We start from the raw sequence: 27,114 nt of genomic DNA, 5'->3' as shown, positions 1-27,114 counted from the left end.
AGTCCCAGTGAGCTCAATGTTCCCACTGTGTTATTGCCTGGATCTTTCAGTGCCTGGTTCCCTGAACGTCTTACTGCACCGGCGGCTACGTGGGGCTTCTCTTGTGATTCGCCGGACTCTCCCACACCCTCCCACCATGCTCCACCCAGTGTGCACCACAGATGGGCGCTTTGTGGTACCTGTGTCTCGGAATCTGACGTCTCCGCCGCTGGACCTGAGCACCGTGCACCTGACTGGCGGTAACGGTGCGCAGTGCAGCCCCGTGCTGGTGTCTGCAGACCTTGCAGTCTTTGATGTACCCATGGCAGCGTGTGGTGCCACTGTACAGGTGTAGTGGGTTCACGGGAAACGGAGACGGTGGATTAGAGGCAGCACTGTTAATTTAACTTAACAAGGATTACACTGGAAGGGGGAACGGCCCCTTCACCCGTATACACACTGGGACACCCCCTAGGCTATCTAGCCTAACTCCTGTGCTCCCAGTTCCTCCAGCTACAGGCGGTAGATGAGGCTATCTGAACTGGCCCTGGTCAAGTACAGATCACGGCACCCCACCAACCAGACTGACCCTTAAAAGGGCTCCGGCTCTGCGGCTCTGGGGCCGCACCACTGGCTTACCCTGCCGGCCCTTAAAAGGACTGCGGTCAGGGAAGTCCCAGGGCCTATCTAGCCGGCCTTCCTTCTTCACTGGTTCTTCATTCTTGGCCCCAACACACTGCCCCGAGCTCTCTGGCTCCCCGCCCTTTATACCCATACACCACTGAGGGCGGGGCTATAGCGGACGTGGTTGTAGCCACCAAGGTGTGTCTGTGTGTCACCTTCCCACACTGTGTGTTACCTTACCACAACACCCCTACATCACCCCCTCCTGTACAGCCTGCAGCCGTCCCGGCTGCAACAATATTGAACAATAACAACGCAACAAAACCCCAAACCGTGTGTGCCTCATAACAACCCAACTCCCCAATAAATAACCCAACCCACCCATACAAAGATACACTATATACAGCATATACATTTCCACCCCCCCCCCCCCCCCCGCATTCAACCTGAGCCACCCGTTAGCGCAGCAAAAGGAGACGTAACAGGTGAGTAGAACAGTGTGAACAGAACAAGTGCAACCAGAAGGCAACATTACAAAAACCGGCGCGTTTTGGCGAGAGTCCGTTTTGCGGGGCCATTGTAGGAGGGAGAATCGGTTGGGCTGGCAGTGGGTGCTGTCCGTTCGGGTGCGCCACCCTCCGGCATCCCGGGAGGACAAACCCCGTCCCCGCCGGGTGGCGCAGGCAGCTGGGAGGCCGTCATTCTCGAGGCACCTGAAGATGGAACAGTTAGTGGCATATCAAGGGCAGGCGGCGAAGTCGCCATCCGGGAGTCAGCGGACACATCACATGCTTGGCCTGTGTAATGTGGTGGAGGAACGCGCGGTGCCACAAATGGCTTCAGGCGCGATGGGTGTACATGCCAGCGACGTTTCCCCCACTGAATACGAACACACTGTGGCCGCAATTTCCACAGGACCCCTCCATGGCCGCAACAATTTCGCCGAGGTTGCCAACGGTACTTGAGGGCAGTGCAGCCAGGCTCTGTCACCTGGTCTCCACGCATGTGTGCATGACTGGCGCGATCGCAACCTCTCGTTAGCCTTCTGTCGGGAATTAGAGTTTTGGGCGGCTGCCTCTCGCACCTCAGTCAACCTGAGGATATTAAATTTTACATGGTCGGCCAATTTCGATTTTTCGTTTGGTTTGGAGACCCGCAGCTGAGTCTCAATAGGTGGATCAACATCACGACCGTACATTATAAAGAACGGTTAGAATCCGGTCGCCGCGTGAGGAGCCATTCTGTAGGCAGCCAAAACCCCGGGGATCTGAAGGTCCCAATCGGTCTGGGAGTCACACACTTGGTGGCACAACATAGGCGTGAGGGTCCTATGAAGGCGTTCCACCATTCCATCTGTTTGCGGGTGATAGGGGGAAGTACGTTTTTTTTGTACTGAGGAGCGCACACACCTCGTGCAGGACGCCAGAGAAGTCTTTTCCCAAGGTCAGTCAGAAGCCGTTCGGGAGCACCTTTGTCGAGGACATAGCCCTGAACAAAGGCCTCGGCAATGGCTGCTGCTGACTGGTTGGTGAGGGGCCATGCCATAGGCCATCGAGTAAAGTATTCTACGCCAACCAGCAGGTACTTATTACCCCTAGGGGTCGCAGGGAAGGGACCCAATATATCGAGTGCGACGAGTTTGTTAACTCAAGAGACTGTAATAGATTGTATTGGCGGACAGGCGCTCCTCGCTGGTGGCTTCCGTTGGGCACACTGAGTACATGCACCCAGGAGGTCATCCACATCCCTTGCCATGCCCGGCCAGAAGAAATCCAGCTGGAGCATGGCAAGGGTCTTGTGGGTCCCGAGGTGCAACAGTCGCTCGAGAGCAGCCCACACGTCCTTACCCCACAGAGCAGAAGGCACCACCAGCCTGCGACGGCAGGCCTTCCCATCCCAATGCATAAGGAGCCTCTGGTGCAGCCCAAATGAATCAACTCCCGTGACCCCCCTCATGGAATCCCCTGCTCGACAACGCAACGCGAGGAGGGATGCGTACTCCATGTAGAGGCACCCCCATTCCATAAAAGACAATCCCAGCAAGGAGTCTCCACCCCCCTGCTCGATAGGACCCACAGACACAGGGCCCTCGGTGGCGCCAGCAAGAATCGGAACATTTAAAGTGGGGCTATCATCCGGCGGCTTACAATGCCCCGATCCCATGAGATAAGCAAAATCTGAGGCGGGTGGCAGGTGAGACAACGCGTCCGCATTAGTGTGTCGAACACCCTTCCGATATGTGGTTGTGAAATCATAGTCCTGAAGGACCTCGAGCCATCGAGACAATTGCCCTGAAGGCTGTTCCACCCGCAAGGCATATTGCAATGCCGCATGGTCTGTACAGACGGTAAAGTGCCGGCTGTACAGATATGGCCAATATTGTTCTATAAAAAATACAATGGCTAACAGCTCCCGGTGGGTGACGCAGTATCTCTGCTCCGCCGGAGACAAGACCCTACTGCCGTAAGCCATGACGCACTCCACACCACTGACAACCTGTGAGAGCGCACCACCAATACCCGTATTGCTGGCGTCTGTATCGAGCAGGAAGGGTTCGGAAAAATCGGGGTAGCTCAATGGTGGGGCCCCCACGAGAGCGTCGCAAAGGGAACGGCAAACGATCTCCTTGACCTGGCCCCAGTGAAATTTCACTCCCTTTGCCATCAGGGCATGTAAAGGTTTAGCAATGGTCGCGAAGTCCGCAACGAACCACCGGTAATAAGATGCGAACCCAATGAAACTCCTGACCTCAGCCACCGAGGTGGGGGTCGGCCAGGAGCTGACACACTGCGTTTTTGCGGGATCGGTGGATATGCCCGATCAGCTGACGATGTGCCCTAAATACCGCACGGATTCTTGGAGCAAGTGGCACTTCTGTGGTTTGAATTTTAAATTTGCAGCGCACATTTTGAGGAACATGGCACGCAATCTCAAAAGGTGTTCGTCAAACATTTTGCTAAATACAATTACATCATCCAGATAGATCAGACAAACGTCCCATTGTAAGCCAGCCAAAACCAGTTCCATAAGGCGCTGAAATGTCGCCGGAGCGGAGTGTAATCCCATAGGCAACCGGTTAAATTGAAATAGGCCGTGTGGTGTACGGAATGCAGTCTTTAGTCTGGACTCGTCATCCAATGGAAGTTGCCAGAAACCTGACAACAAGTCCAATGTAGAGAAAAATCCTGCTAGAGCATCCAGAGATTCGTCCATTCGGGGGAGTGGATATGCATCGGCCACCGACATTTATTAGGCGACGAATATCCACACAAAATCTCAAAGACCCATCGTGCTTTTTCACAAGCACTATGGGTGCCCCCCACGGACTGGTGGAAGGAGATATAATTTCCGCAGCCAACATGTCGTCCGCAGCTGTTTTAACATGATCCTTTTCGGCAGGGCTCAACCGAAAAGGATTCTGATGTACCGGGGCATTTGCACCCGTATCGATGTGGTGTCGCAGCAAATTCGTGCACCCAATATCATATTTGTGCTTGCTAAAGACGTCAGCGAATTCAATCAAAAGGTTCCATAATCCGGCATGCTCGGAGTCGGATAGATCGTTCATCCCTGAACACAGTGCATCCATCCAACTATCGTCCTCAATGGAACGTGGCCGAGTTGGAGGGTCGGTCCCCACATGTCCCATAACCGTTTCTTCTACGGGTACCGGCGTCGCATGTGAAAGCACGGTCCCCTGGGGAACCACAGCCGGCTGCGCACCGACATTAAGGACCATAATGAACGGGTCATCGCTCCCCTTCACAATCGTTTGAGCGGCCACCAAATCTAGCCCGTTTTCCCAAGCCTTGGAGGGCCCTAACAGAACGCCGTGGCCTGAAACACCCGGCGCGAAAGGTCGATGCAACCAAAGAGGTACGAGAATTTGCGCACCCGGTGGCACCCATACAGTACGAGTGACGAATGGCTGTATCGTCGCGCAGGCCGTCCTTGAGGTGATGGGGGAGGGCAGGAACGTTATACGTCAGCCCGAAGGGAGCTAAATGCATCCCTGGTCAATCAATATTTTAATCGGCATTTTGGCTAAAAAGTGTGTCCCCAACAAGCACGGAACCGCCAGCTAGGATGAGACTAATATTGGCCCAGATAATTTGATATCCCAATGCAAATTTGTGCTCGGATTTGGCCTATCATACCCAACGAACCCCCGTTTGCTGCGTAACATGGAACGTCGACTGGCAGCAAGGGGCGGCTCTGAACGGAGAGGATATTATACATCAAATCCAACACAATTGTCGCCGATGCCCCCGTATTGGACACGCACCTCAACTCTATCGATACGACCCGCAACAACGGATGAACCCGCCAACGCAGCAACAACTCAGTGAGCCAATTCAGACCACTGACCTGGCCCGAGCGCCCTCTCGACCCCGCCGAAAGCCGACGAACCGGTGGCCGTACCACGAGATCCGTACATCGAAGCGCGTGAGGTAGTGACAGGTGCGTGCACAGGCCGAGCATGTGGGGTGCCGTGACTTGCTGGAGTTTGATGTGAAGGATTGAAGGCTGGAGCGCCGTCCGGCCGGGGTCCTGGCGGTCGCTGTCGCGGCGCCCGGCATCCCGAAGCCACGTGGCCCTTGAGGCCACAGTTATAGCAGGTGACGAGTGCACCTGCCGTCTTGGGTTGCTCCTGGTAGCTCGATGTCTTCAGAGTCGGCCTCCCTCCGGATCTCCACTCTGTAGGGCGACCCGCAGCGAAGATCTCCTCGGATGAGGGGATGGTTGACGTCCCAGCACACACCGCAGCTGCACCGTTGGAGACGAGAGGTGGTCGGCGTTGTGACAGCAGATGCGCGTATATGTTCCTTGCTGCCCGCAAGGAACACATGTCCGCATTGTCCGCTGCGATGACAACGATCTGCAGTTCCTGAGCCAGCGCCAGAAGTTTTTCCGTGACCATCGCGTCCACCCCCTCGCAGTCCATGCGCGGGAAAGCTGCTTTTGCAAGCGCCAGGAGAGCCGTGCGGTACGCAAGCGGCGACTCTTTCTGGCCCCTGTGCCACTCGTGGAACAGTTGGCGACAGTCCGATGGCGGCCAATAGACAGTGGCGAGGACTCGGAGCGCCGACTGCAGTGTAGCACGCGCCGACTTGGGAGCCGTGATGATGGTGGCGAGAGCGTCATCGTCCAACATGGCCAGCAAGGCACGCAGCGCCTCGTTGTCCGTCCACCCGGACATCTCCTGATGAGCGAGGAAGCGACGCTCAAAGGCCCCCCAGTCGCCCCCGTGGGACACAAATAATTTTAACACTGGCAAGCGCTGTTGGAACGATGGCTCCGTTTCCAACAGCCGCTGCGCGTTGTTCCCGCCGTTTTCGTCATCACTGGAGGGGATGGGGGTCCCCATCGGCGGTTGCGCCTGCCGATTGGTCCTGGCGGCGAACGTCCATTGGTGATTGGCCCCCGCTGTCCACGTGGTGCTGTGGCCCTCCAATCTCCGTAGTAGACACCGCCATGGCGGCGAATCCAAATTCTGGCGGCTGTGTGCTGGCGGGAACGGCCGTTGACCGGCGTTCTTCGCCATGCCGCATCGGCACCCCCAACCCCGCGCGGTTAATTTATTCCAGCGTGGATGCCGCGGCCGTACAGCAGCTCGGCAAGACGGGAGTGAGCCACCCGTAATCTGTCCCCTAACGGCGGCCACTCCTGCAGCTGCAGCGGCTGTTGGGACGCCTGTGGCATTTCGGGATCGTCGGCAAAGTCCGCTGGCGCTGTCCCAGCAGCCCCAGCAGAGTCGTCTTCCTCCCCAGGTTCTTGCGAGCGATTTGTCCGTCTTGTGTCCATTATAAGACCACTTCTGACTCCAGTTGTAGTGGGTTCATGGGACACGGAGATGGTGGAGTAGAGGCAGCACTGTTTATTTAACTTAACAAGGGTTACACTGGAAGGGGTAATGGCCCCTTCACCCGTATACACGTTGGGACACCCCCTAGGTTATCTAGCCTAACTCCTGTGCTCCCAGTTCTTCCAGCTACAGGCGCTAGAGGAGGCTATCTGATCTGGCCCTGGTCAAGCACAGATCACGGCACCCCACCAACCAGACCGACCCTTAAAAGGGCTCTGGCTCTGAGGCTCTGGGGCCGCACCACTGGCTTACCCTGCCGACCCTTAAAAGGACTGTGGTCAGGGAAGTCCCAGGGTCTATCTAGCCAGTCTTCCTTCACTGGTTCTTCATTCTTGGCCCCAACACACTGCCCCGAGCTCTCTGGCTCCCCGCCCTTTATACCCATACACCACTGAGGGCGGGGCTACAGCGGACGTGGTTGTAGCCACCAAGGTGTGGCTGTGTGTCGCCTTCGCACACTGTGTGTGTTACCTTCCCACAACACCCCTACACAGGTACTGGGCTCCTGGACTCTGCTTTGCCCTGCCCCTATTCTAGCAGTTAAATGGGTGACTTTTGTAACGGTAAACACGAGATGAAACCCAGTGATTAGTTTGCCACACGCATCAATGTTTAGCAATTGATGTAACTTCACCTAAATTGAGAAGCGAGGGCATATGCACTACATGGGAACGTGTGCTGCTGTGCAGTTCCACCGTGGCATTTGCCAAATTGTGCAATCATTGGCGTTGCTCTGGAAAGCCATCTGCTGTCTATGGGATCTGGACGTTGTTTCTGACAGGCGGTCGTTCAACAATCCCAACGCATTCACTCATGGGTGAGTGGCCTGACTCCTGATGCAGTTGTGTACTGACTGCCATATTTCCCATTATCATGGCTTGCACATCTCTTGTTGCTCTTTTTATAGGAGCTGCCTTTAGCAAGAGGTAAAAATCAATTATTCTTGCACGTAAATTATGATTTGGGATTCTGGTTAATGTTGCTTCCATTTGCCGCAGAGATTTAAATATCTGAATACAACACAAATGAAACTAACATGAATAGAGATGTTATTAATATTAACCTAGGAAGACTTCAGTCGCAGGACCCTTAAGAGACCTGTAAAGCTTTTGCAAGAGGGGATGATGCTGATATGTGATCCTTACAGACTGTTTACGCACTTGGAAGCTTAGTTGGTACCGGCTGCTTTAGTTCTTATTGACATTGTACATCACTCTGCGTGACAGCTAAAAATGGTATGATCATGTTGCATGTAAAAGGCCCTGTGGCGTGTCCAGTCAAGTGGGCAGCTCGTGTATGAGGTGCTGTTGGTCTCTGAGCGGGAGCTCTGCATGGATGTAAGCGTCGGGATCACCAAGTCCTCCACATGCAAGTAACCACTGATCCAATTGATCTGCTCGAGAGTTGAGGATGAGTTTTGCAGAACGAGAGCCACAACCTCAAATGGCCACTGTCCCTGTGGCATGAGATTTCTAGCATACGCCTACAGAAAGATGCCCAATTGCTGCGTGGTTTTTGTATTCAATCATTGAATCATCAAATGTAGACCCAGCATGATGTTGGCACACAAGGCCGACTTTTTTTTTCTTTAAATGTCACAGGATTTTTTAAACATTTTTATTGCAACTCTGCGCAAGCCTAGTGCAGTATGCCAAGGGGATACAGCTCATCAGTGGTCTCCTTAGTTTGAACCAATGGTTGTGAATAGCCCGATTGGTGATTATTTGGCCAAAATGGGACCATTAGAGCTTGTCCAACTGTTAGGACCCATTCCCCACCGCTCCATGTGAAAAACTGCACCTTACTACGTCTAGAGCCATTTGAGATGTAATTGAATGGCCAAATCTCGGCCTGAAAATATTTTTTTTGAATATGGACTACTGTGCCCAAGTTCAATGCACAACCCTTTTAGAGTGCATTCCCCTGTAACCGTCATCGCACTGGAACCCGACTCTCCATTTATACCACTAATCCACATGCCTTGTGAACCATGTCCCCACGCTGGCAGACAACTCCTACACCCCACTGTACCCACCCCGCCAGTATCCACTAGTGACGCTGCTGGGGTTGCCACTATGTGCAGGCATTGTTGCTGCACCACTCACCCCACACTGGTGCTCTTCATGGAGGACTGCTGGGCCACACCAACGGTAGATGAGACCCCACGCAGTGGAAGCTTGTGGTGGATGGGTGAGGCTTGGTGATAGTGCTTTCTATATACCCCCCCACCCCGCCCTTCAACAGCAAGGCCTTCAAAGGCAAGCTGTCTCAAAGCATTTTCATCTCTTACAATGACCACATTCATGTCTCATGGTGGCCTCCAGTACTGGCATCACACAATGGAAGTGACGATGAGCTTAGTCCTGGAAATGCTTAACCCCTGGCCTTGCCCCAAGACCAGCATGGGTTGGTTTACGAAAATTGTGCTGCCATCCTGCTTGGGATGTGACATTACTCCTCGAGTTGGTGATCTGAGCAATAACACTGCCACACTTCAGCCTCAAAGCTAGTCGTTTGTACGAGTGTACATGCAGTGATGGTTGCATAGCACAGACTCGCTGCATGGTGGGATTTTGGCATTCCTGCCGTGTGAACACGTCGCCTGTTAATTTGGCCTGGCTTATGTGCGGATTGATTAGAGGTTCATGCTTTCAAGCCTTTGCATGACCAAGTTTAAAGTTAACGCTGATGCTCCCTGTGCATCTGCCATATGCCGTCTCCTTGCTGCAGGGGCAATGTCTTCACAGATTTACCTGCATTGCTGTCATGGTGTGCAGCAGCTCAAGCTTTTCCACAGAGTTCAAGTGGCAGTGTGGACAGACCCCACAGGAGTGGGACAAACAAAATGCATGGCACATACACGGCAGACAGTACATGCTCCAATGCCAACAGCATCACACAGGGTGGCAGCAGCTCTACGTAATTTAGCTCACATTTTACATAGTGCAGCCATGTCAGTGAAGCCAGTAACAGGCACCACCACATACAGCTATCTGGAAACGCCCTGCCTGGGGCATTTGAAATGGGTTCCACTGTAAACAGACGACATTTATCGTGTGAAGTGGCCAATCGTTCGAGGGGGAAAAAAAACCCATTTAGCCGCAGATAGTCCTTCCACACTGAGCTGAACAGTGCTGGAGGCTGAAAGCCAAAGGGAATTTTAACTGTAGCCACGTGTTGGCCAGGATCATGACCATTTAGCCAGATAGCTGCATAGAAAACGATAACAAAAATGAACTGACCACAGGAGCAGAGGTAAATGCAGTTTTATTAAATCATAAGTTTAGACATGCAAATGGTAGATCAGAAGCTCGTTTTTAATTCCTTCCGAGTCGTGTGACGCCTCTTCAAAACAAACAAAGTCACCGTGGCGCTTGCTGCGACAGCCATCACCAGCGCAGCCACTCCCAAACCAAGAACGGGAGCAGCACCTGCAAAACCACCGTGAATTGAGTGTAAGGGATGGTGGGTCAAGGCATAGTACTTAATCTAGGGTTTCCACATGCTGTGAAGGTCGTGGGGGCATCGACCTTTCCTAGTATTTGGTAAAGCGGGCAAAGTGTCGTTCAAAAATATATCACCAGTAAGTTTAGCCATTTAACCCTGGTGCGATGGGTTTAGTTCAGCTTGGCAGGCAGCCCTGCAATGCATCTCGATTAACAAGCTTGCCATCTTAAATATATATACTTTATTTCTTACAACTAAAGGCCACTTCATGAGAATCATAGCAAAGTCTGGTGGACATTTGATAGCACTGCTGTAATATCCGTGTTTTGTACTTTTTTTTAGCTAGTTCTTGGGGAAGTGAGGGTGCAGTCGGGTATGGATAGTAGGCCGACAAATGGGAGGATGGTTTCCAAAATAAAATTAATTTCTGCCCAAATAGCATGAAGGTCCATAGAAATATGAAGTATTAGAGACTGCCAATTAAAGATGTCAACCTTAGAGACGATTTGCTGATGAAGGGCCTGGTTTAGCCTCAATTAGAATCTGGTAGCTTTACCTTTGGATGCAGAAACCTGTGGCTGCTGCCGTTTTTCAGGGCTGCTTGGCTCAGCATTATCCGAGAAGGGCTTGGCAATCACGATGGGGCCCAGCATTACATCTTCTGCAGCATATGACGGTCCTGAGTGAGAGGACCACATTTGGAATGTGGCGAATGCCCAGGCTTTAGAGCTTGGTCTTTTGTACTCCATATTACCCGATTGCATTCAGATAACGTGTTTTGAATTATAAGTCATTGGAGCGTAAGAGGGCACATGTCAACGTTTTACTGTAGCGCCAAAGAATCCCATGCAAATATCCATGTTAAATGCTTTGCATGGGAGAAAGTCAATTCAGAAAGTGTTTATCCAAGGGTCTATAGTTGGAAGCATGGTTTGCAAACAGAAATATCTACAAATTAGAGTCCAAAATATTTACAGCATAGGAGACACTTGAATATCGTAGATTTATCGCAGTCAGCCTTTGTATACCACTTTAGCCATCACGCGAGTTAGTTTGGCTCGCGTGTATACCTGCACCCAGAAGTACCATATAATATGCAGATCGTCATGCAGGTGTTGTTAGCAAGTATCTAGAAGGGCAGGCATGGCACACGAGGGGGGGGGGGGGTGACCAGAACCACAGCCAGTTACTTTGGTCTCTGGTGGCAATATTGCCACATTGTACACCTTAAGGACGGGTCACACCATTATCGGTTCAGAAAATCGATGCTGGTGTTAGGCTTGAGCAGTAACCCTACTCGGGTCACTAGGTTTAAGTCAGTTTAATAACTAGAGTTACGGCTCCCCACAATGTAAAAATAAACACTTAGGATTATCGTATAGAAATTCTTCATAAAAGGGTTTGTTTTAATTATTCATCAAGTTTTGGTACGGTACTCCTTTCAATCTGAGTATTTTTGATTGCCGTGTACCCAACCCTATTTAGGTAATGTTTAAATATCGTAGGATTTTACAAGGACCCCCCCCCATGATATTCAAGTGTCTGTTGAAGGGATTACTTAAAATGGCTGATTACAACGGTTGTATTCACCAGTCATTGCTGCCGCATCCCTGCGCCTTCTTCCACTGGGGCACGTGGACTCGCAGCAGCTGCACACCGAGTCTGAGCCATCAGCAGAGACCCACCTGCATTGCGCACACCACAAATGCCATCTGTAGTTTCAGACAAAGCTAACCATAGCATCTCAATGGAGGCAAGAGGCGATTGGAGCAGCTGTTTAGGCCAGCAGCAGTGGTTGTAGCATGTGGCCAGTCCCATGCTCGACCACCGACGTTTACAACACGACCACGTATGGAGGGTTGAGCCAGTTTAGCTACCACCCTCACGACGTAAGTGGTAGTCAGGAATAACCCTGGTTGAAGGTCGTAATTTCAGACGTATATAAAAAGACGGACCACCTGTAAAGCAAGAGAATAACAGCACATGCACCCCAAAGCATTTATAGCATCAAGGGGTAGTGGGTCAACACCACTTCCAGTGCAGTTGGACATCAGCTCTGTGCATCAAAAGGAGTACCAGAGGTCCAGGCCTGTTGTAATTGTTTACCACCGACTTTAGCAATGAGATCGGTTCTCTCTGGGGGACCAGGTTCATAGCACGACGCACCATCCAGTGGGACTACAAAACAGCTGAAAAGGAGCCAATTGTAAAATGCAGCTTTCCAAACATGAACGCAACAAGTGTAGGCCACGACAAAGCTCCTAGAAAATACCAAGACTCGAGCAGACTAGTGAGAAAGCACATCAATGGCTGCGATGCCGCAGCAAAATGGCGTCACTTGCAGCAAGGAATCAAAGCCTCGGGGATCTTGTTCAAGCATACATACAGCAAACTACATTGCAGCCATGTATCGAATGACCCGAAAAAGAGATTGGGCAAGTCAAGAAAGTAGAAAACCTGTATGCATCCAAGGGGCTGTAGGTGCAAGCTTTATTAACGGTCGTTGGAGAGGTGGCAACATCTGCAACCTTCAGTTGGCAGAAGATGAAAACCTGGACAGAAGCAGAAGATGGTACACTAAAAACATTGTCTACCAGTTGGCTAAAGGGTTTGTTTTTTCCTGTAAAAGCCTGCATGACAGTACATCACCTATAAGAATAGGTTTTACCCTTTTAACTGGCACAAAAACTGACACCTTTATTCAAGGTATCATGTTTGCAATAACCACAACACAAGCAGTCAAAATGCAAACAAAAGCTGTCTCGGGTGTGGACCAATCAAATTCAAGGACAGTGCATATTATTATCAGAGTTGTCTTTTTTGTTTGCATTTTGACTGCTTGTGTTGTGGTTATTGCAAACATGATGCCTTGAATAAAGGTGTCAGTTTTTGTGCCAGTTAAAAAAAGGGTAAAACCTATTCTTATATCTTGTTTCTGGCAAAGGAGGTCTCATAAAGTACATCACCTGATCGCCATTGTTGGTCAACGTCGCAAGGAAGCGGAAGGAATCTATGAAGAAGCGAAGGACGTTGTCACTTTGCCGGAGCAGGAAGCCAGAAGTAAGGAGAGCATCATACGAGACTTTGCCATCCACCAGACACCTGCACAGACACCGTAGTGTTATGGCACGGTTTCATATAGGGCAGGCCAGCAGCAAATCAGCAGTGAGATCGTGTATAATACTGTAACCCAGGCTGTACCAAGCCCACCGCTGCAAAAGTAGGGGCGTTTGCACACCCCCACCCATTGTAACTCAAAGCAGAGTCAATTGGTGTGCATTTATCTGTCCTACTGATGGCAGATGCAGTCATGAGGAAAAGCATTAACTATGCACCTGGCCCTGCTTAGCCACCAGAGCCAGATTCCGGGGCATTGCAAGGCCAGGCTCTGTTGTACATTTAACTACTGGAAGAATGGCACCTATATAAGGACCAGAAACATTTTAGGTGCGATTAGGAGAGAAATCTCACCCAGAGTTAGAAATTATTTGGTAGCTGAGGGGAGAGTTCCTGTCCGAAACCGGGGTTGCAAAGCAGCTGACCACGAAGATCCTGAGTGGAACGTGGTTCAGTGTCTGCACGCTCGCCTCGACATGCAGAGTCTGGCCCAGCTGGTATACGGTGGAAGGTCGCGCCACACTCCAGTCGTCTTCATAAAAAAAAACAATTAGACATCAAAAACACAATTGCCAAGGCCGAGTGCAGACTCAAAGTGCAGCTCGGACAGTGCTTGCTCACGCCACTGCTTGTGGAAGAATCCCATATAAATCATGGGACCTTTTTGCCAGTACCAAAATATGAGAATAGGTTTTCCTTTTTTGGGCAACGGATGTTGGGATGTTAAAACAAACTGAAACCTTTTACGAGGAATGATGTCTGTATTAACCACAAAATCTGTGGTCAGAAGGAATCATGCAGACATGATTGCTTGTAAAAAGGCTTCAGTTTGGTGTTTTAACATCTTAACACCTGTGTTGTCAGAAACATGGGGAAAACCTATTCCTAAACAGATAAAGTTTAAGGACCTCGGGTATACATCTGGCCTATTCTTCAATACCAAGCAAACATCTTTAAGGGTTTAAAGTCTAAACTGTCATTCTCGTAGCAGCCATGTACATAATAGGCAATCAACGTCCTCACATCACCACTGACCGGTCATGAGCCTCAGCGTGAAGCTCAGCTGCTGCTGCATAACCTTGGCGCTGCTGAAGGGGATCCATGTGGGTTTGATGGCATTGCTGGACACGTTCCCCTTCCTACAGTGCAAGAGATCAGGCACACATTCTCTTCGAGTACAGGTGGGTGATGCGCAACTGCACCACTTGTGAACGGATTCTTAGTTCTATGGTGTTACGAGCTTACAAAGCAAGTGAAGATACACAACGATAATTGGAGTAAATTTAACGCAGTGAAAGACGTGGATCAGACGAGACAAAGATTCCAAGTCACTTGTTCAATGAATGCTATGTAATGGAGTACACAGTGTATGTAACCACGTCAGTGCGAGCACTTGCAAGGCGAGTGCCGTGCAAGAATGTTAATTTCGATAAACCTCGCAAAACAGGTTTGAAGCAGGCCACGACAAACAGGAGCGTGATGTGAACCGTTCAGTAAAGGTGGCTCCAACAACCCCCACGACAGACAGCACAGGGAGACTTTCCAGCAGTGGATTAACGCGATGTCATTTAGCTGCAGTGCAATACAGACATCGCAAAGTTCAAGAACACGCAACTGCATTACATTTTAAGACACCGGTAGAATTGAAAGCCGTTTAGCTGGACTTTAAAACCGAGCACAATGCAACAAGAGACTGCTGGTGAACTCGCCTGGGATAGCGGCAAACGACCGGCACGGCGACGTAGTTTGTGCGGATAATGCCCGTGTTGGACGTGGGGCGGTAGTAGAGGTAGTTCTCGTAAGACAGCAGCTCTGCACTCATCTAGGAAGAGGGAAATGTGGGGCCCGATTACCTATGGTGTATGTGGAGTTCAAAATAAACGCAAGCGCCTTTAAAATACCTAAAAAGCAGAACAATTTCCACGAAGAGTATGTTCACCCGAAACTGCACAAAATACGGAAGATGCGGATTTCCGATGCCCAAAATGGAAAATTAAAAAAGTGGTCCAGTGTGCGACTGTGGCCGTCCGTAAGACTATAAAATGATGCAATGCCCGATCCACAAATACAAAAGGAGACATCACAGCGATGTTACACGCAGCTGCTCCCAACTCAGTGGGCTGGCTCGAGCACCAGAAGGCGAAATAGTAGTGTTTGCGCTGCAACTTCATCAGCCATACGAACAATAAGTGGAAAAGTAGTGTATATAAATCAGAGTGGTCAATAAAATATTGCAGGGATGCACAACGCAAAAAGGAATGCGCAGCATTAGCAGCCAGTTACCTGGAGGCTGCTGCCACAGCTTTCCAGTGCGTAAAGGAACGTCACCGTCCCAGCAAGGGCGTCGCTCCCAGTGACGGGGCAGGCTGGCACTCCCAGGGACAGGTCACTCGCCTGGGCCAGGTGACCCGTGCCGAACAGGTCCCTGCTCACGGTCAGCGTGAGCGTCGCCTCGTCACACACCACACTCACCGTGGCGGAGGTGGTCACTGCAGGTGGCGGTGCCACACGCGAAGAGACGCGGAAGTTACCAACACAGCAAGAGGCAGTCCCCGAGCCTCGTAACAAGCTGCATCCGAGACCCTGTTCACCATCACTACGCGGTTACTTGCAAAAAGGGATCGTGGGAAACTTGTGGACACGAATAGAAACACGACCGGAACTTAAATTAGTGCCCAGGTATTCAGAACAGTGACGTAAACACCTTGCCGATTTACCAAACCCCTCATGTACCCATTGTGATCACGTACTTTAACACTGTAGAAGCATGACGAAACAAGATAAGCAATTCACCAGAGGCAAGACACAGACACCCCAAGACCGCAAACAAAGCCCTCGTGGTCTCCATCACAAGGGCAGCTACAACCGAGACGTGGAACGGCACCAGAAGACACCACTCCGTGACTGCTCGACTCAGGACTTTTATCCGCGCGCGGGCTCATTCCGTTTCAAGTCATGAACCAATTAACTCCTCCTGCCCACGTGCCTCGTGATTGCGATGCAGCTCCTATTCATGCACGAGTGCTGAGTGCCACCGATTAATTATTAGCGGTTGGTGAAGGTTCACACCAAGACCGTAATTAAAAATGTCCCCCCAAATATATTGCTATAAAAATTGCTATGCTATGTAAATAAAAACAACAATTTGCTAATCCTTGGCCACAATAGCTGGACTTGTCTTCATATAAATCAATGCATAGATTTCTGTTTATATGATTGTAGTTATGTTTGTACTTTATTAATCCCTAATCTCTGCCATTACATACAATGAAACACGAAATGGTAAAAAAGTAAAAACAGAGCAATGTAATACAATACACTATTAGACATTATTGTAAAAAAACAAATAAAAAGTCCATCCCATGTGTTAGTCAATTGTTAAATATTTTAAGCAGGAAATGAGTTTTCAAATTTAGATCTTTTTCTGGTTTAGGACCCCCAGACACCCTGGAAGATTTTATCACCCCCAATGTTGACTCCATGGCTACGGCCTTGGTTCACACCATCCCAACCCTACCCATATTCTGATCTTTGGGGACTGATCTCATCTAATCTCCTTGGGTTTCACGATCAGTATCTTATTGTGAGTATTGTTAGTCGACTCCAAGAGACCGGGGTAAAGATCCACAAAATCACATCGGAATCTACATTCACGTGAAATCCCATACGCTTAAAGACTCATGTAACCGCACAGAGATGCATAGACTTTCAAAGAGACCAATGCACTTATAGACTCAAAGATCCACGCATAAACCCATATACATGCATACTCATGCGTTCAAATAGCAAACCAGAGACGTAGACAATGAGCCAATCTATACTGATTAGACAATGAATGGGTGGATCTGCTCTGATAAAATGTGACTGATAAGACAATGAGTTGGTGGAAATGATCTGATGAAATCTCGCTGATGAGACAATGAGTGCGTGGATGTGATTCAATCTGGATTGGGATCGCTTAGGGCTCCCCTATAAAAGAATTGGCGTGGCCTAAGGGAGGGGACATGGCCGATGAGTAATTTCGCGATCTTCTGCTGCGAGATGGTCTGCTGCTCCTGACCAGGTGATGATGAAGAGCTTGTGTGGAGTGGTGTTTTCCTCAACAGCTCTGGTTCATGAAGACTGTTTGTTGTACAAGTGAGTGACCGTCATACAGAAACGCATTGCGCTAAAAATGTCAAACTGCAGCTCTGAAATGTCTTGCTCATACCACTGATGATGGAAAGGCCTCAACGAGGGGGAGTTTGAGGATGGTTGGCCTCTTGTTACGAATACGAAGCGTGACCTGTAACGTGCACTACCAGCTCGGCCTCGAGAGAACGACACCGAATGGGAAGGCAGCAGCCATGCAGTGATCTGGTGATAACCAAGGGCTGGCCAATTGCTGGAGTGTGATGCTGAGTTGCATTTATAAAGCTCCTAGACTAATGATTCTGTTTTTAAATAAGAACCGAGGTGTATGAACATTTCTACCAGGTGACCAAAGGTAGCTTTGTTTAGTTCTGTTAACACCAACCTCCCCCCCCCCCCCCCCCTCGTGCACGGTGCTGGCCACCATGGGGGATGAAGGAATGGTTTACTCGCGTTCCCCCTCCTCTGGTCTTGGTGGTCACGTGTCTTGTGGTGTTGCCCGCAGCTGCCTCTGCTGGCGAGGCTCTGCCAGTCGCTGGGACCGCGGAACCTGGGTGAGCCGAGTGGTAGGGGGCGCTGCTGCAGCTACATCGCGCATTCTCTCTATCAATACCACCACGTGTGTACGGACGCTGCCGTGTGCACAAATAGAATGGCGGCGTCTCGGCGCATTGATGGCTACTGGCCACGCAGGCAGCGTGGGGGGGGGGGCTAGTTAATAATATAATAATCGAGCGAATGGGGCATTGGGGGACATTATGAACTCTTACGCGTGTCTGTTACTATAATACATTGCGAAAACTATGGATCACGGCTCCATTGCAGCTTTAAGTTTATATTGTGTGACTGCACAACTGCATGGATTATAATTAAGTGACTTGTGTAACGTTCATGACTGCACACTTACTGTAACTCGCGTGGCAAAATCTTCATTCCGTTTTTCACTTCTATTGTAGTAACGTTTTGTGCACTCATAATTTGACAATTTGCATATCAATATGTAACTTGGCACCCTTTTCTCTGCAATTCAAGAGTCCATTGCAGGGGTCTGCAATCAGAATGTCCAGCACCATGTTTCACATTTGGTACAAAAAAAACTTTCGAACCACTGCATGTGAAAAACGTCACGGAGTCTTTAAAGCATTGTGTGGCTTGGGAGCCGCAGGTTGCTGACCCCTGGTGTAATGTTAATACTGTCGCGTGTCATGAACGTGTGTTTTTTAAATTGGCGCCGAATTAGTATCGCGCAACATCTGGTAGACTTGTGTGCACAGAAACTTGAATAGACTGATGGGCGCCCACACAACAACCAGCACGGACTGATTTGGATGGCTCCATTAGGTGTAGTTGAATTCTCAATGCAATAACTGCCTCCCCCAGGTCTGCTGAAGCAGCGCCTCTCCTCCACTCCGTTTCTGTGGGATGGAGCATTGTGGTGCCACGATTCCCTCCTGGCCCCTGCACTAAACACACCCGCACACAGTGCACCCACGTAGTGTCCTGACAGGGGAATTGCCTGGCACATCGAGTTTTAATCCGAAGGGCCCCTAGAGGGAGTCCAATGGTTTCCCGGTGCTAGGAGATTGGCCGACTCTTGCAGAATGGGTTACATTGCGGTGCCCCTAAAATTTACTTTAAATTGTATGGGCGTGGGAAAAAAAGGCTCCTTGAGCCAACCGCAATGAGTTACTCAGCATTGGGAGGACAGAGGGTGGAATACTAAGCAAGCAAAAGCGCAAGAGCCCTTCTGGGCAATGGATGGCCAGCGCTGCTGCCGCGGCACTTGAGGAAGGACGCGGTAACAAGGGGCAGTAACCACAGGTAGGCGCATGATTGGTCGTGTGGGCCAAGCTCCATCCCAGCCCTTTGCAGTGAGGGGCTAAGGCCAGGGGAGAAAGGAGGAAACAAGAGCACGAGTTCGCAGGTAAGCGCACGATTGGCTGCGTGGTATGACATCACCCTGGGCCTTTGACGTTTAGAGAATAAGAAGGGGGGGGGGCATACGATTTTTCGTCTCTTGGCTTCAACCTCCGGGCGGTCAAGACCCCCTCGTCCTGCCTCTTCGAGTTACTCACAGCATACGTGTGATGCCAGCGAGTGCTGCCTCGAGACAGTGATAGGTCAAGCCTTCCCTCGACCTCCTCCCTCCGACTCTCTCGGCGTCCGCGGGCTGCCGCGAGTCCAGCTTCGAGGTACGTGGTAGAACGTTTGTGCGACTGGTTCATAGGCAGTGTTAGGCTTATCGCTCCTCGCGAAATATTCAACCTCCAGGTAGTGTGTATTTGTGCCATTAATAAACATTAGTTCAGAGTATCGGTGCAGTGTGATTGCTCTGTTTGGGTAGAACCTCGGCGTTGTCTGTAATTTGTGTGTGTGGGGAGACGGTGCGCACGAGAGCGCGGGGCTGCAGCGTCGGTGCGGTGTTGGTAATTTGAGCGCATGTGAGGTGCGTGTGTATTAAAACAAACACGATTCCCGGCGCTCGCGCGCATTTACACAGCGACAACAGCATTAACGGCGAGGCGCGTGTGCAATTTCGCCGGGCCCCCGCGGATCGCCTTATCGGCGGGGGCCTGGCGAGAGGTGGCGGAGGAAGGGGAAGTGGAGGGGGTGGACGTCGCGCCCTGCCCGCTCGCAGGCAGTTGGGAGGTTGGGCGTCAGCCCCCACAATTTGGTGTCAGGTGGTACGACTCCCCACACCTCAAAGGGGGATAGGTGCATCACCCCAAGTAAGGTACGTGTTTACCAGCGGAGGGATGATGTTGTGGAAATCGTTTGCCCGAAACTTCGCGTATGCGAATGCTATTAATGGCTGCACGGATGCGCAATCACTGCTGCAGCTCAATATTAATTTGGATGGGTGGGCAGTCGACTTTATGGAAACGCTACCCACAAGCATACAAGCGCATTGGGGAGGTCATGCACCGCCTCGGCCAGCGCTTCTGTGCGTATGACCGTGAGGAGGCAAAGGCAGCATTAAATGTGCACTGCCACCTATGCCGAGGACGTGCGCTGTTGAGATCATTGACCTCGCCGGCAAGAAAGTCCAGCAGTATCTGATTAGCACGGCATGGTGGCAGCCAGATGACCGTGTCTCCCATTTAACACCCTTGTCAAGCGCGCGTGTGGGAGAGATTTGCTTGAGCGCGCGCAGGTCCGAGGGCTGGGACATGAGCACAGCATCGCAAGCCTTCTTCCAGAGGAAAAGGCGTTCCCCAGGATGGTGAGGAGGGGGCCGAGGGTGCCCCGGAGACCCAGTGAGGCAGCCCCAGGATGGGTGGCAGGGCTACAGACCGGCATGGGAGATTGTCAGGAATATAAACAAGCTGCAATTTACAGTCGAGACAGTCCAGGCTGAGGTAGGGGGGATAACCAGACGACTGTCTCAACGAGAAGCGGAGCTCGAACAAATGCGCACTGGGCTGGGAAGGAGTGAGCAAGGGGCCTCTTATGGAGCCACCGCCCTTCCCCGTGCATGCTATATATGCGACCAACTGGGGCATCTCCATGAGACACTGTCCTCAGATTGCCCACACTAGACAAGCACCAAGGTTTAAACCCCAAGGCCTCCCTAGAGAGGGGACCACCAAAGGGTACAATCGACATGGTCCCAACCCAAATTAATTGTAATGACAATGGTGGGCACCCCCCCCCCCCCCCCCCCCCCCCCCCCCCCGGACACAGGCAGTAGCCTCACTCGTGAGCGCAACACACTGCAGCGTGATTGGGGTTGACGTGGGCCACCTGCAGGCCTTGGATCGCACACTGCAAGTGGAGCTGGGATGGGACTGCTGGGGAGGGTCACCCTTGATGTCCGTTTCAGACACCAGGTGTACACCCAGGAGTTCTGTCTCGAGTGTGTTGTGCCATGAGTGCATTGCAGGTACCGACCTGGAAAAGTTGGGGCTCAATGTACAGCCCCACCAGCGATGTGCCACCGTGGAGGGCAGCGGGGAGCGGATTCTGTTCTCGGGACCAGAGCTGGGTCACCTCCGCTTTGAGCCTGTGGCTGTTGTCCTGGCGTTGGCTGTTACTGTTGGCCCCCTCGTGGAGATGCTGTTGCCGGGAGCAACAACCCCCACCGACCCCTCTCACCGACCAGCGGGTGAGGTAATGTTACCTCACCTGGAGTTGTTGGCACAGTACGGGGTGGTAGGGTCAGCCACATTGGTAAATGCTGATGGGGGCTGGCTGTTTTTGTGAGGTTTTTAACCCCCACAGTACCCCAGCAATGCTGCAACGGTGCACCACGGTAGCTACAGTGTACCCCTGCATGCGCGCCACTCTAGCAGCTCGTTCGCCCTCTGGGCTGATGATCCCTGCCGCACCGAGGACAACCAGGACCTGATATGGCAGGTCGATCTGACCCCTAGAGCAGAGGTCAGGTACCCTGGGCAGATTTACCCAAGGGAGAGGCTGATCAGCTGCGAGGGTTACTCCGGGAGTATGCTGACATGTTTAGTAACCATGATTCGGATGTGGGCCGGACAGACCTCGTTAAGCACCAAATTGACACAGGTGCAGCCTGAACCATTAAACTCCCTGCCTTCGAGTGGGCGCACCCAAACGGGCCCAGCTTAAAGGGGCAGTCGCGGATATGCTCCGCGATAATATAATCCAACCCTCGGCGAGCCCCTGGTCTGCCCCGGTTGTACTGGTGATGAAAAAGGATGGGTCGACCTGGTTTTGTGTTTTATTATCAAAAGTTCAATGCAGTTACCCTCGGTGACGCCTTCCTCATCCCCCGCATCGATGATACCTTTGAGATCCTCGCTCTAGCGTCCAGATACTGGCAGGTAGAGATGGCGGAGGAGGATTGGCCAAAGATTGCATTTACCACCCTGATGGGACTGGTCGAGTGCCGAGTGCTTCCGTTCGGACTCGCTAACACACACCCGCAGCATTCCAGTGGTTGGAGTTGGTGATGTTGGGGGCCTGCAATGGGAACGGTGCCTAATTTACCTGGATGATGTTATTGTTCAGTAGGCCCCTGTCTGAGCACTGGTCCAGGTTACAGACGGTGTTCCAACAGCAGATCTCCCCCTGGATGGTACTGATCCAGGGCGGGGAGAGGGTCGAGAGACTGTGGTCAATGTCCGTCGACTATAACATGGCGTTTGGCCCTTATGGAGGAGGCACCCGCCTCTTGGGTGCCCTGAATACCCGCACCCCAAACTCTCTCCGAGATTTTCCTAGCCTCACTAACATCTCGTGGGTTCCACCCTCCCCCTGCAATGATGCTTCGCTCAGTTGCCTCACTTGACCCAGCCTGTCCTCATTGCTACAATCATTTGTGGCCATGTACTGTCCTTACACTAGCATAGCTCATGGATTTTTAAAGTTGCTTTTCTCCAAAAGGAAGCCACCCACTTTTATTGAGCATATCAAATTTGATTAATACCAGGATCAAAATAATGTTTTCTACTTTTTTTATTGCAACTAAAGTGTGCATTGTAAGGTTGTTTAACCTAATTGTTGTGTACTTGCACTCAGGAAGCGGGACAGTGGCTGATCCGATGCCATGACGAGTAATGTTTATAAGCACTACTTTAAAAAGGGGGGGGGGGGGTAAAATGTGCAGTAATTATTAAAATGCATAGGACCACGATGGGCTGGACTGGGTTTTAAATTTAAATATTGATTTAATCTTGATTTGAAGCTTTCGTGACTGCAGGAATCCATAGTCTCTGGTTCTTTTGATAAGTCACATCGAAAAAATAATAAAAGAGAACACGACGTTTCGGTCGCACCACAAGCGTCCGTCTTCAGGTGAGAAATTATCTGCTGTTGTGGCTTTATATAGGCATGGGAAGGGGGAAGGAGGAGTTTGGCTGTAGGAGTTAGGCACTGGGGGGGGAGGAGGAGTTTGGCTGTAGGGGTTCACAGGGGAGAGGGGAGGGTTTGTGGCGTGCATGGACGGGTGGGGCTGGAGAAATTGGCAGTAAATGGACTTGTACTAGTCGGACAACAATACACGGGTGGGGGAGTAACAATCATAGTTAAAACTTTACGCAGTTTATCACATCCTTCCAATGGTTGCTCAATCTGAATCCACCTTCTCAATTAAAGTTTTGTCTGTTTGCATATCTGGATGGCTTCGTGAACAAATCTCTGATGGTAGCCCGATGGTTTACATAGCACCTTGGTCTTCCTGAGAGCCTGGCATACGTGTTCAAACTCACTGGCTAGGTGGTGCTGGTCGGAGATGCAACGGGCCCTATGGTGTAGTCTTTTTAGGGAATTCTGGGCTGGATTGTGGTGGTAGTCGGGCTTTAGATAGGAATCTGTGTGGGTGGCTTTCCTATAGACAGTGTTCCAACGAGCCATCGGGTCTCTTCTCGATCAAAACATCCAGGAATAGCAGCTTGCCATCCTTTACTTCCACGGTGAATTTGATCGATGGGTGTATGGAATTGATGTGGTTGAGAAATTGGTTCAATGCTGGCAGGCTATGTGGCCAATGACGAAAGTGTCATCTACATCTGCTGGATGTTTTGATCGAAGAGACCTGATGACTTGTTGGGACACTGTCTATAGGAAAGCCACCCACATGGATTCATATCTAAAGCCTGACTCCCACCATCCAGCGCAGAAGAATTCGCTCATCAAAACACTACACCATAGGGCCCATATTCTTGGTTCCTTCGGTAAAGTCACGTAGAAGGGAAACAATAAAATAATAAAAATATAAAACAAAAAAATTCTAATTTTATTGTTTCCCTTCTACTTGACTTTACCGAAAGAACCAAGAATATGAGTCTCTGCAGTCACGAAAGCTTTAAATACAAATTTAATCTTAGGGCCCTTTGCATCTCCGACCAGTACCACCTAGCCAGTGAGCTGGAGCACATACGGTGAGGGGGTAAAAAGTATTTGATCCCCTGCTGATTTTGTACGTTTGCCCACTGACAAATAAATTCAGTCAATTTTAATGGTAGGTTTATTTGAACAGTGAGACAGAAAAACAACAACAAAATCCAGAAAAACACATGTCAAAAATGTTAAATTGATTTGCATTTTAATGAGGGAAATAAGTATTTGACCCCTCTGCAAAACATGACTTGGTACTTGGTGCCAACAAGGGTTTGGCAATCAGAGGTCAGACGTTTCTTGTAGTTGGCCAACAGGATTGCACACATCTCAGGAGGGATTGTCCCACTCCTCTTTGCAGATCTTCTCCAAGTCATTAAGGTTTCGAGGCTAATTGTTTGGTAACTCGAACCTCACCGTCCTCATGATCATTGCAACGTCACGAGGTGAGATCTTGCATGGAGCCCCAGGCCAAGGGAGATTGACAGTTTTGTTTCTTCCATTTACGAATAATCGCACCAACTGTTGTCACCTTCTCACCAAGCTGCTTGGCAATGGTCTTGTAGCCCATTCCAGCCTTGTGTAGGTCTACAATCTTGTACCTGACATCCTTGGAGAGCTCTTTGGTCTTGGCCATGGTGGAGAGTTTGGAATCTATACTCTTTGGTTCTATTGGGTAAAGTCACGTAGGTAAAAAAATAAAACAAAAATCACGACGTTTTGGCCACAACACAAGCGGCCTTCATCAGGTCAAGGGACGAGACTGTCTGGAGGACAGTGCTGTTTTATTTTTTTACCTACGTGACTTTACCCAATAGAACCAAAGAGTATGGATCCTTGCAGTCACAAAAGCTTTACATCTAGAAGTTTGGAATCTGATTGATTGCTTCTGTGGACAGGTGTCTTATAGAGGTAACAAGTTGAGATTAGGAGCACTCCCTTTAAGAGTGCTCCTAATCTCAGCTCGTTACCTGTATAAAAGACACCTGGGAGCCAGAAATCTTTCTGATTGAGAGGGGGTCAAATACTTATTTCCCTCATTAAAATGCAAATCGATTCATAATTTTGAAATTGTTTTTTCTGGATTTTTGTTATGCTGTCTCTCACTGTTCAAATAAACCTACCATTAAAATTATAGACTGATCATTTCTTTGTCAGTGGGCAAATGTACAAAATCAGCAGGGGATCAAATACTTTTTTCCCCTCGCTACACCAAGCCCTCAGGATGAATGGATTTTCTGACTACAATCAGCAAAGCTGCATCCCCAACCATGGGTAGAGAACCATCTAAGTACCCAATCAAAACCATCACCTTACCATACATAGCAGGGGTTCCCAAAAGGATTGCCAAAATCTTAAACAAGATCCAAGTTTGGTTCAATACAGTACACAATCCGTGATTTGATCCCATCAGTGAAGGATGCGATTCCGGACATGCAAATGTCCTGGTATCTATAAGCTGCGTTGTGTCTGTGGCAGCCGTTACATTGAAATTCGGCGACATGTCTCAGACTGGGTTCGCGAACACAAAGCAGATTTGAAACACGGCAGAACCAACACCTCGGTGGTGGCGGATCATTGTTTCAACACTGTGGGCACACATGACATTGTTTTTTCAGAGACCAAGGTACTCTGCAAACCCTCATACTACCATCAGATTTGTTCATGAAGCCATCCAGATATACTAACAGACAGAACTGTAATTGAGAAGATGGGTTCAGATTGAGCAATCATTGTAAGGACGTGATAAACCACGTCAAGTTTTAACTGTTGTGATTTTCCCTCACCCACCCGTGCCGTTTTTGTTTTCGGTTACTAATTCAAGCTCATTGACATATTACTTTCTCCAGCCCCACTCGTCCCTGCACACCACAAACTCCCCCCCCGCCCCCCCCCCCCCCCCCCGTGAACTCGTGCAGCCACGCCTCTACAAACCACCCCCTTCCCCCTCCCTCCCGTGCCTATATAAAGCCACAACAGCAGGATCATTCTTTCTCACCTGATGAGGGACGCTTGTGTTGCGACCGAAACGTCGTGTTTTTTTTTCTCTTCTATTTACGTGACTTTAACGAAAGAACCGGAGAGAATGGATTCCTGCAGTCACGAAAGCTTAAAATCAAGAATACTCCCACTTCAACAGCAAAGCCTGTAAAGGCAACCTGTCTCGAGTCTTTCGGCGTCCCCCCACCCCCCCCCCCCCACATAAGCAGATCCTAAGCCATTTGCATCTCTTACAATGACCACATTCATATATCTAATGGTGGTCTCCAGTACTGGCATCACACAATGGAAGTGACGATGAACTTGGTCCTGGAAATGCTTAACCCCTGGCCTTGCCATAAGACCAGCATGGGTTGGTTAAGGAAAATTGTGCTGCCATCCTGCTTGGGATGGTGACATTACTCCTTGAGTTGGTGATCTGAACAATAACACTGCCACACTTCAGCCTCAAAGCTAGTCGTTTGTACGAGGCCGAGTGTACATGCAGTGATGGTCGCATAGCACGGATGCGCTACATGATGGGATTTGGGCATTCTTGCTGTTTGTGAGCACGTCTCTTGTTAATCTGGCTTTGTTTATGTACAGATTGAGATAAATGCATGCATTAAATCCTTTGCATGACTTTGAGTTTAAGGTTAACGCTGCTCCTCCCTGTGCAGCTGCCCATGCAGTGTACTTGCTGCAGTGTGATCTTCCCTGGTCACTGACCTGCTGCTGCCTTCTCAATACAAGCGTCTGACACTCCCAGGCCTTCGCCTCCATGAGCCCTGGCCGCAGCACCACCCGCGATCTCGTGAGTGCTTGAAACCTTTGCTCATTAAAAACCAGGTAAAGTCGCGAAGTTAGAAAAATAATAGATCACGACGTTTAGATTGCAACACAAGCAATTGTCATCAGGTGGGACAACCACAGCAAGAAAAAACTGCTGAAGTATCTAGAGATCTGCTGTGGCACGAGGTTATATAGGCCTCGGTAGTAGGGGGGAGAGACAAGAGGGGGGGGGGCAGAAAGTAGACCCCGCAGCAGCAGCAGCACCCGCAGCAGCAGCAGCAGCACCCGCAGCAGCAGCAGCACCCGCAGCAGCAGCAGCACCCGCAGCAGCAGCAGCACCCGCAGCAGCAGCAGCACCCGCAGCAGCA

At 50.3% G+C, this 27,114-nt stretch overlaps 1 protein-coding gene and 1 long non-coding RNA gene across 4 annotated transcripts; one reads left to right on the top strand and one right to left on the bottom strand.

The window, feature by feature from the left end:
- Positions 1 to 9,719: 9,719 nt before the first annotated feature.
- LOC116958515 (zona pellucida sperm-binding protein 3-like) lies at positions 9,720 to 15,941 on the bottom strand. 2 transcript variants are annotated; one of them, XM_076057130.1, is made up of 10 exons: positions 15,827 to 15,941; positions 15,317 to 15,522; positions 14,739 to 14,855; positions 14,069 to 14,168; positions 13,388 to 13,565; positions 12,883 to 13,018; positions 12,374 to 12,468; positions 11,507 to 11,601; positions 10,473 to 10,595; positions 9,720 to 9,900 (listed from the first exon to the last, which is right to left on the bottom strand). In XM_076057130.1, the coding sequence occupies exons 1-10, from the start codon at positions 15,879 to 15,881 to the stop codon at positions 9,773 to 9,775; spliced, it is 1,233 nt and encodes a 410-aa protein (XP_075913245.1). In that variant the 5' UTR covers positions 15,882 to 15,941; the 3' UTR covers positions 9,720 to 9,772. The 2 variants fall into 2 exon arrangements, with proteins under 2 accessions (XP_075913245.1, XP_075913244.1); XM_076057129.1 differs by having other exon boundaries at positions 15,784 to 15,873.
- A 1,054-nt stretch (positions 15,942 to 16,995) lies between these two features.
- LOC116958517 (uncharacterized) lies at positions 16,996 to 19,475 on the top strand. Of its 2 annotated transcripts, none has more exons than XR_012931056.1 (3): positions 16,996 to 17,170; positions 17,670 to 17,783; positions 18,545 to 19,475. It is a non-coding gene; the product is annotated as an uncharacterized LOC116958517 (long non-coding RNA). The 2 variants fall into 2 exon arrangements; XR_004405418.2 differs by having other exon boundaries at positions 16,997 to 17,170; positions 17,670 to 17,730.
- The last annotated feature ends 7,639 nt before the right edge of the window (positions 19,476 to 27,114 follow it).

Source organism: Petromyzon marinus, chromosome 79 (assembly GCF_048934315.1).
Source record: "Petromyzon marinus isolate PM22_M1 ecotype Great Lakes invasive population chromosome 79, UKy_Petmar_22M1.pri1.0, whole genome shotgun sequence".
Taxonomy (NCBI): domain Eukaryota; kingdom Metazoa; phylum Chordata; class Hyperoartia; order Petromyzontiformes; family Petromyzontidae; genus Petromyzon; species Petromyzon marinus.
Note: the sequence above shows the minus strand (reverse complement) of the source record. Positions and strands in the feature narration are given on the sequence as shown.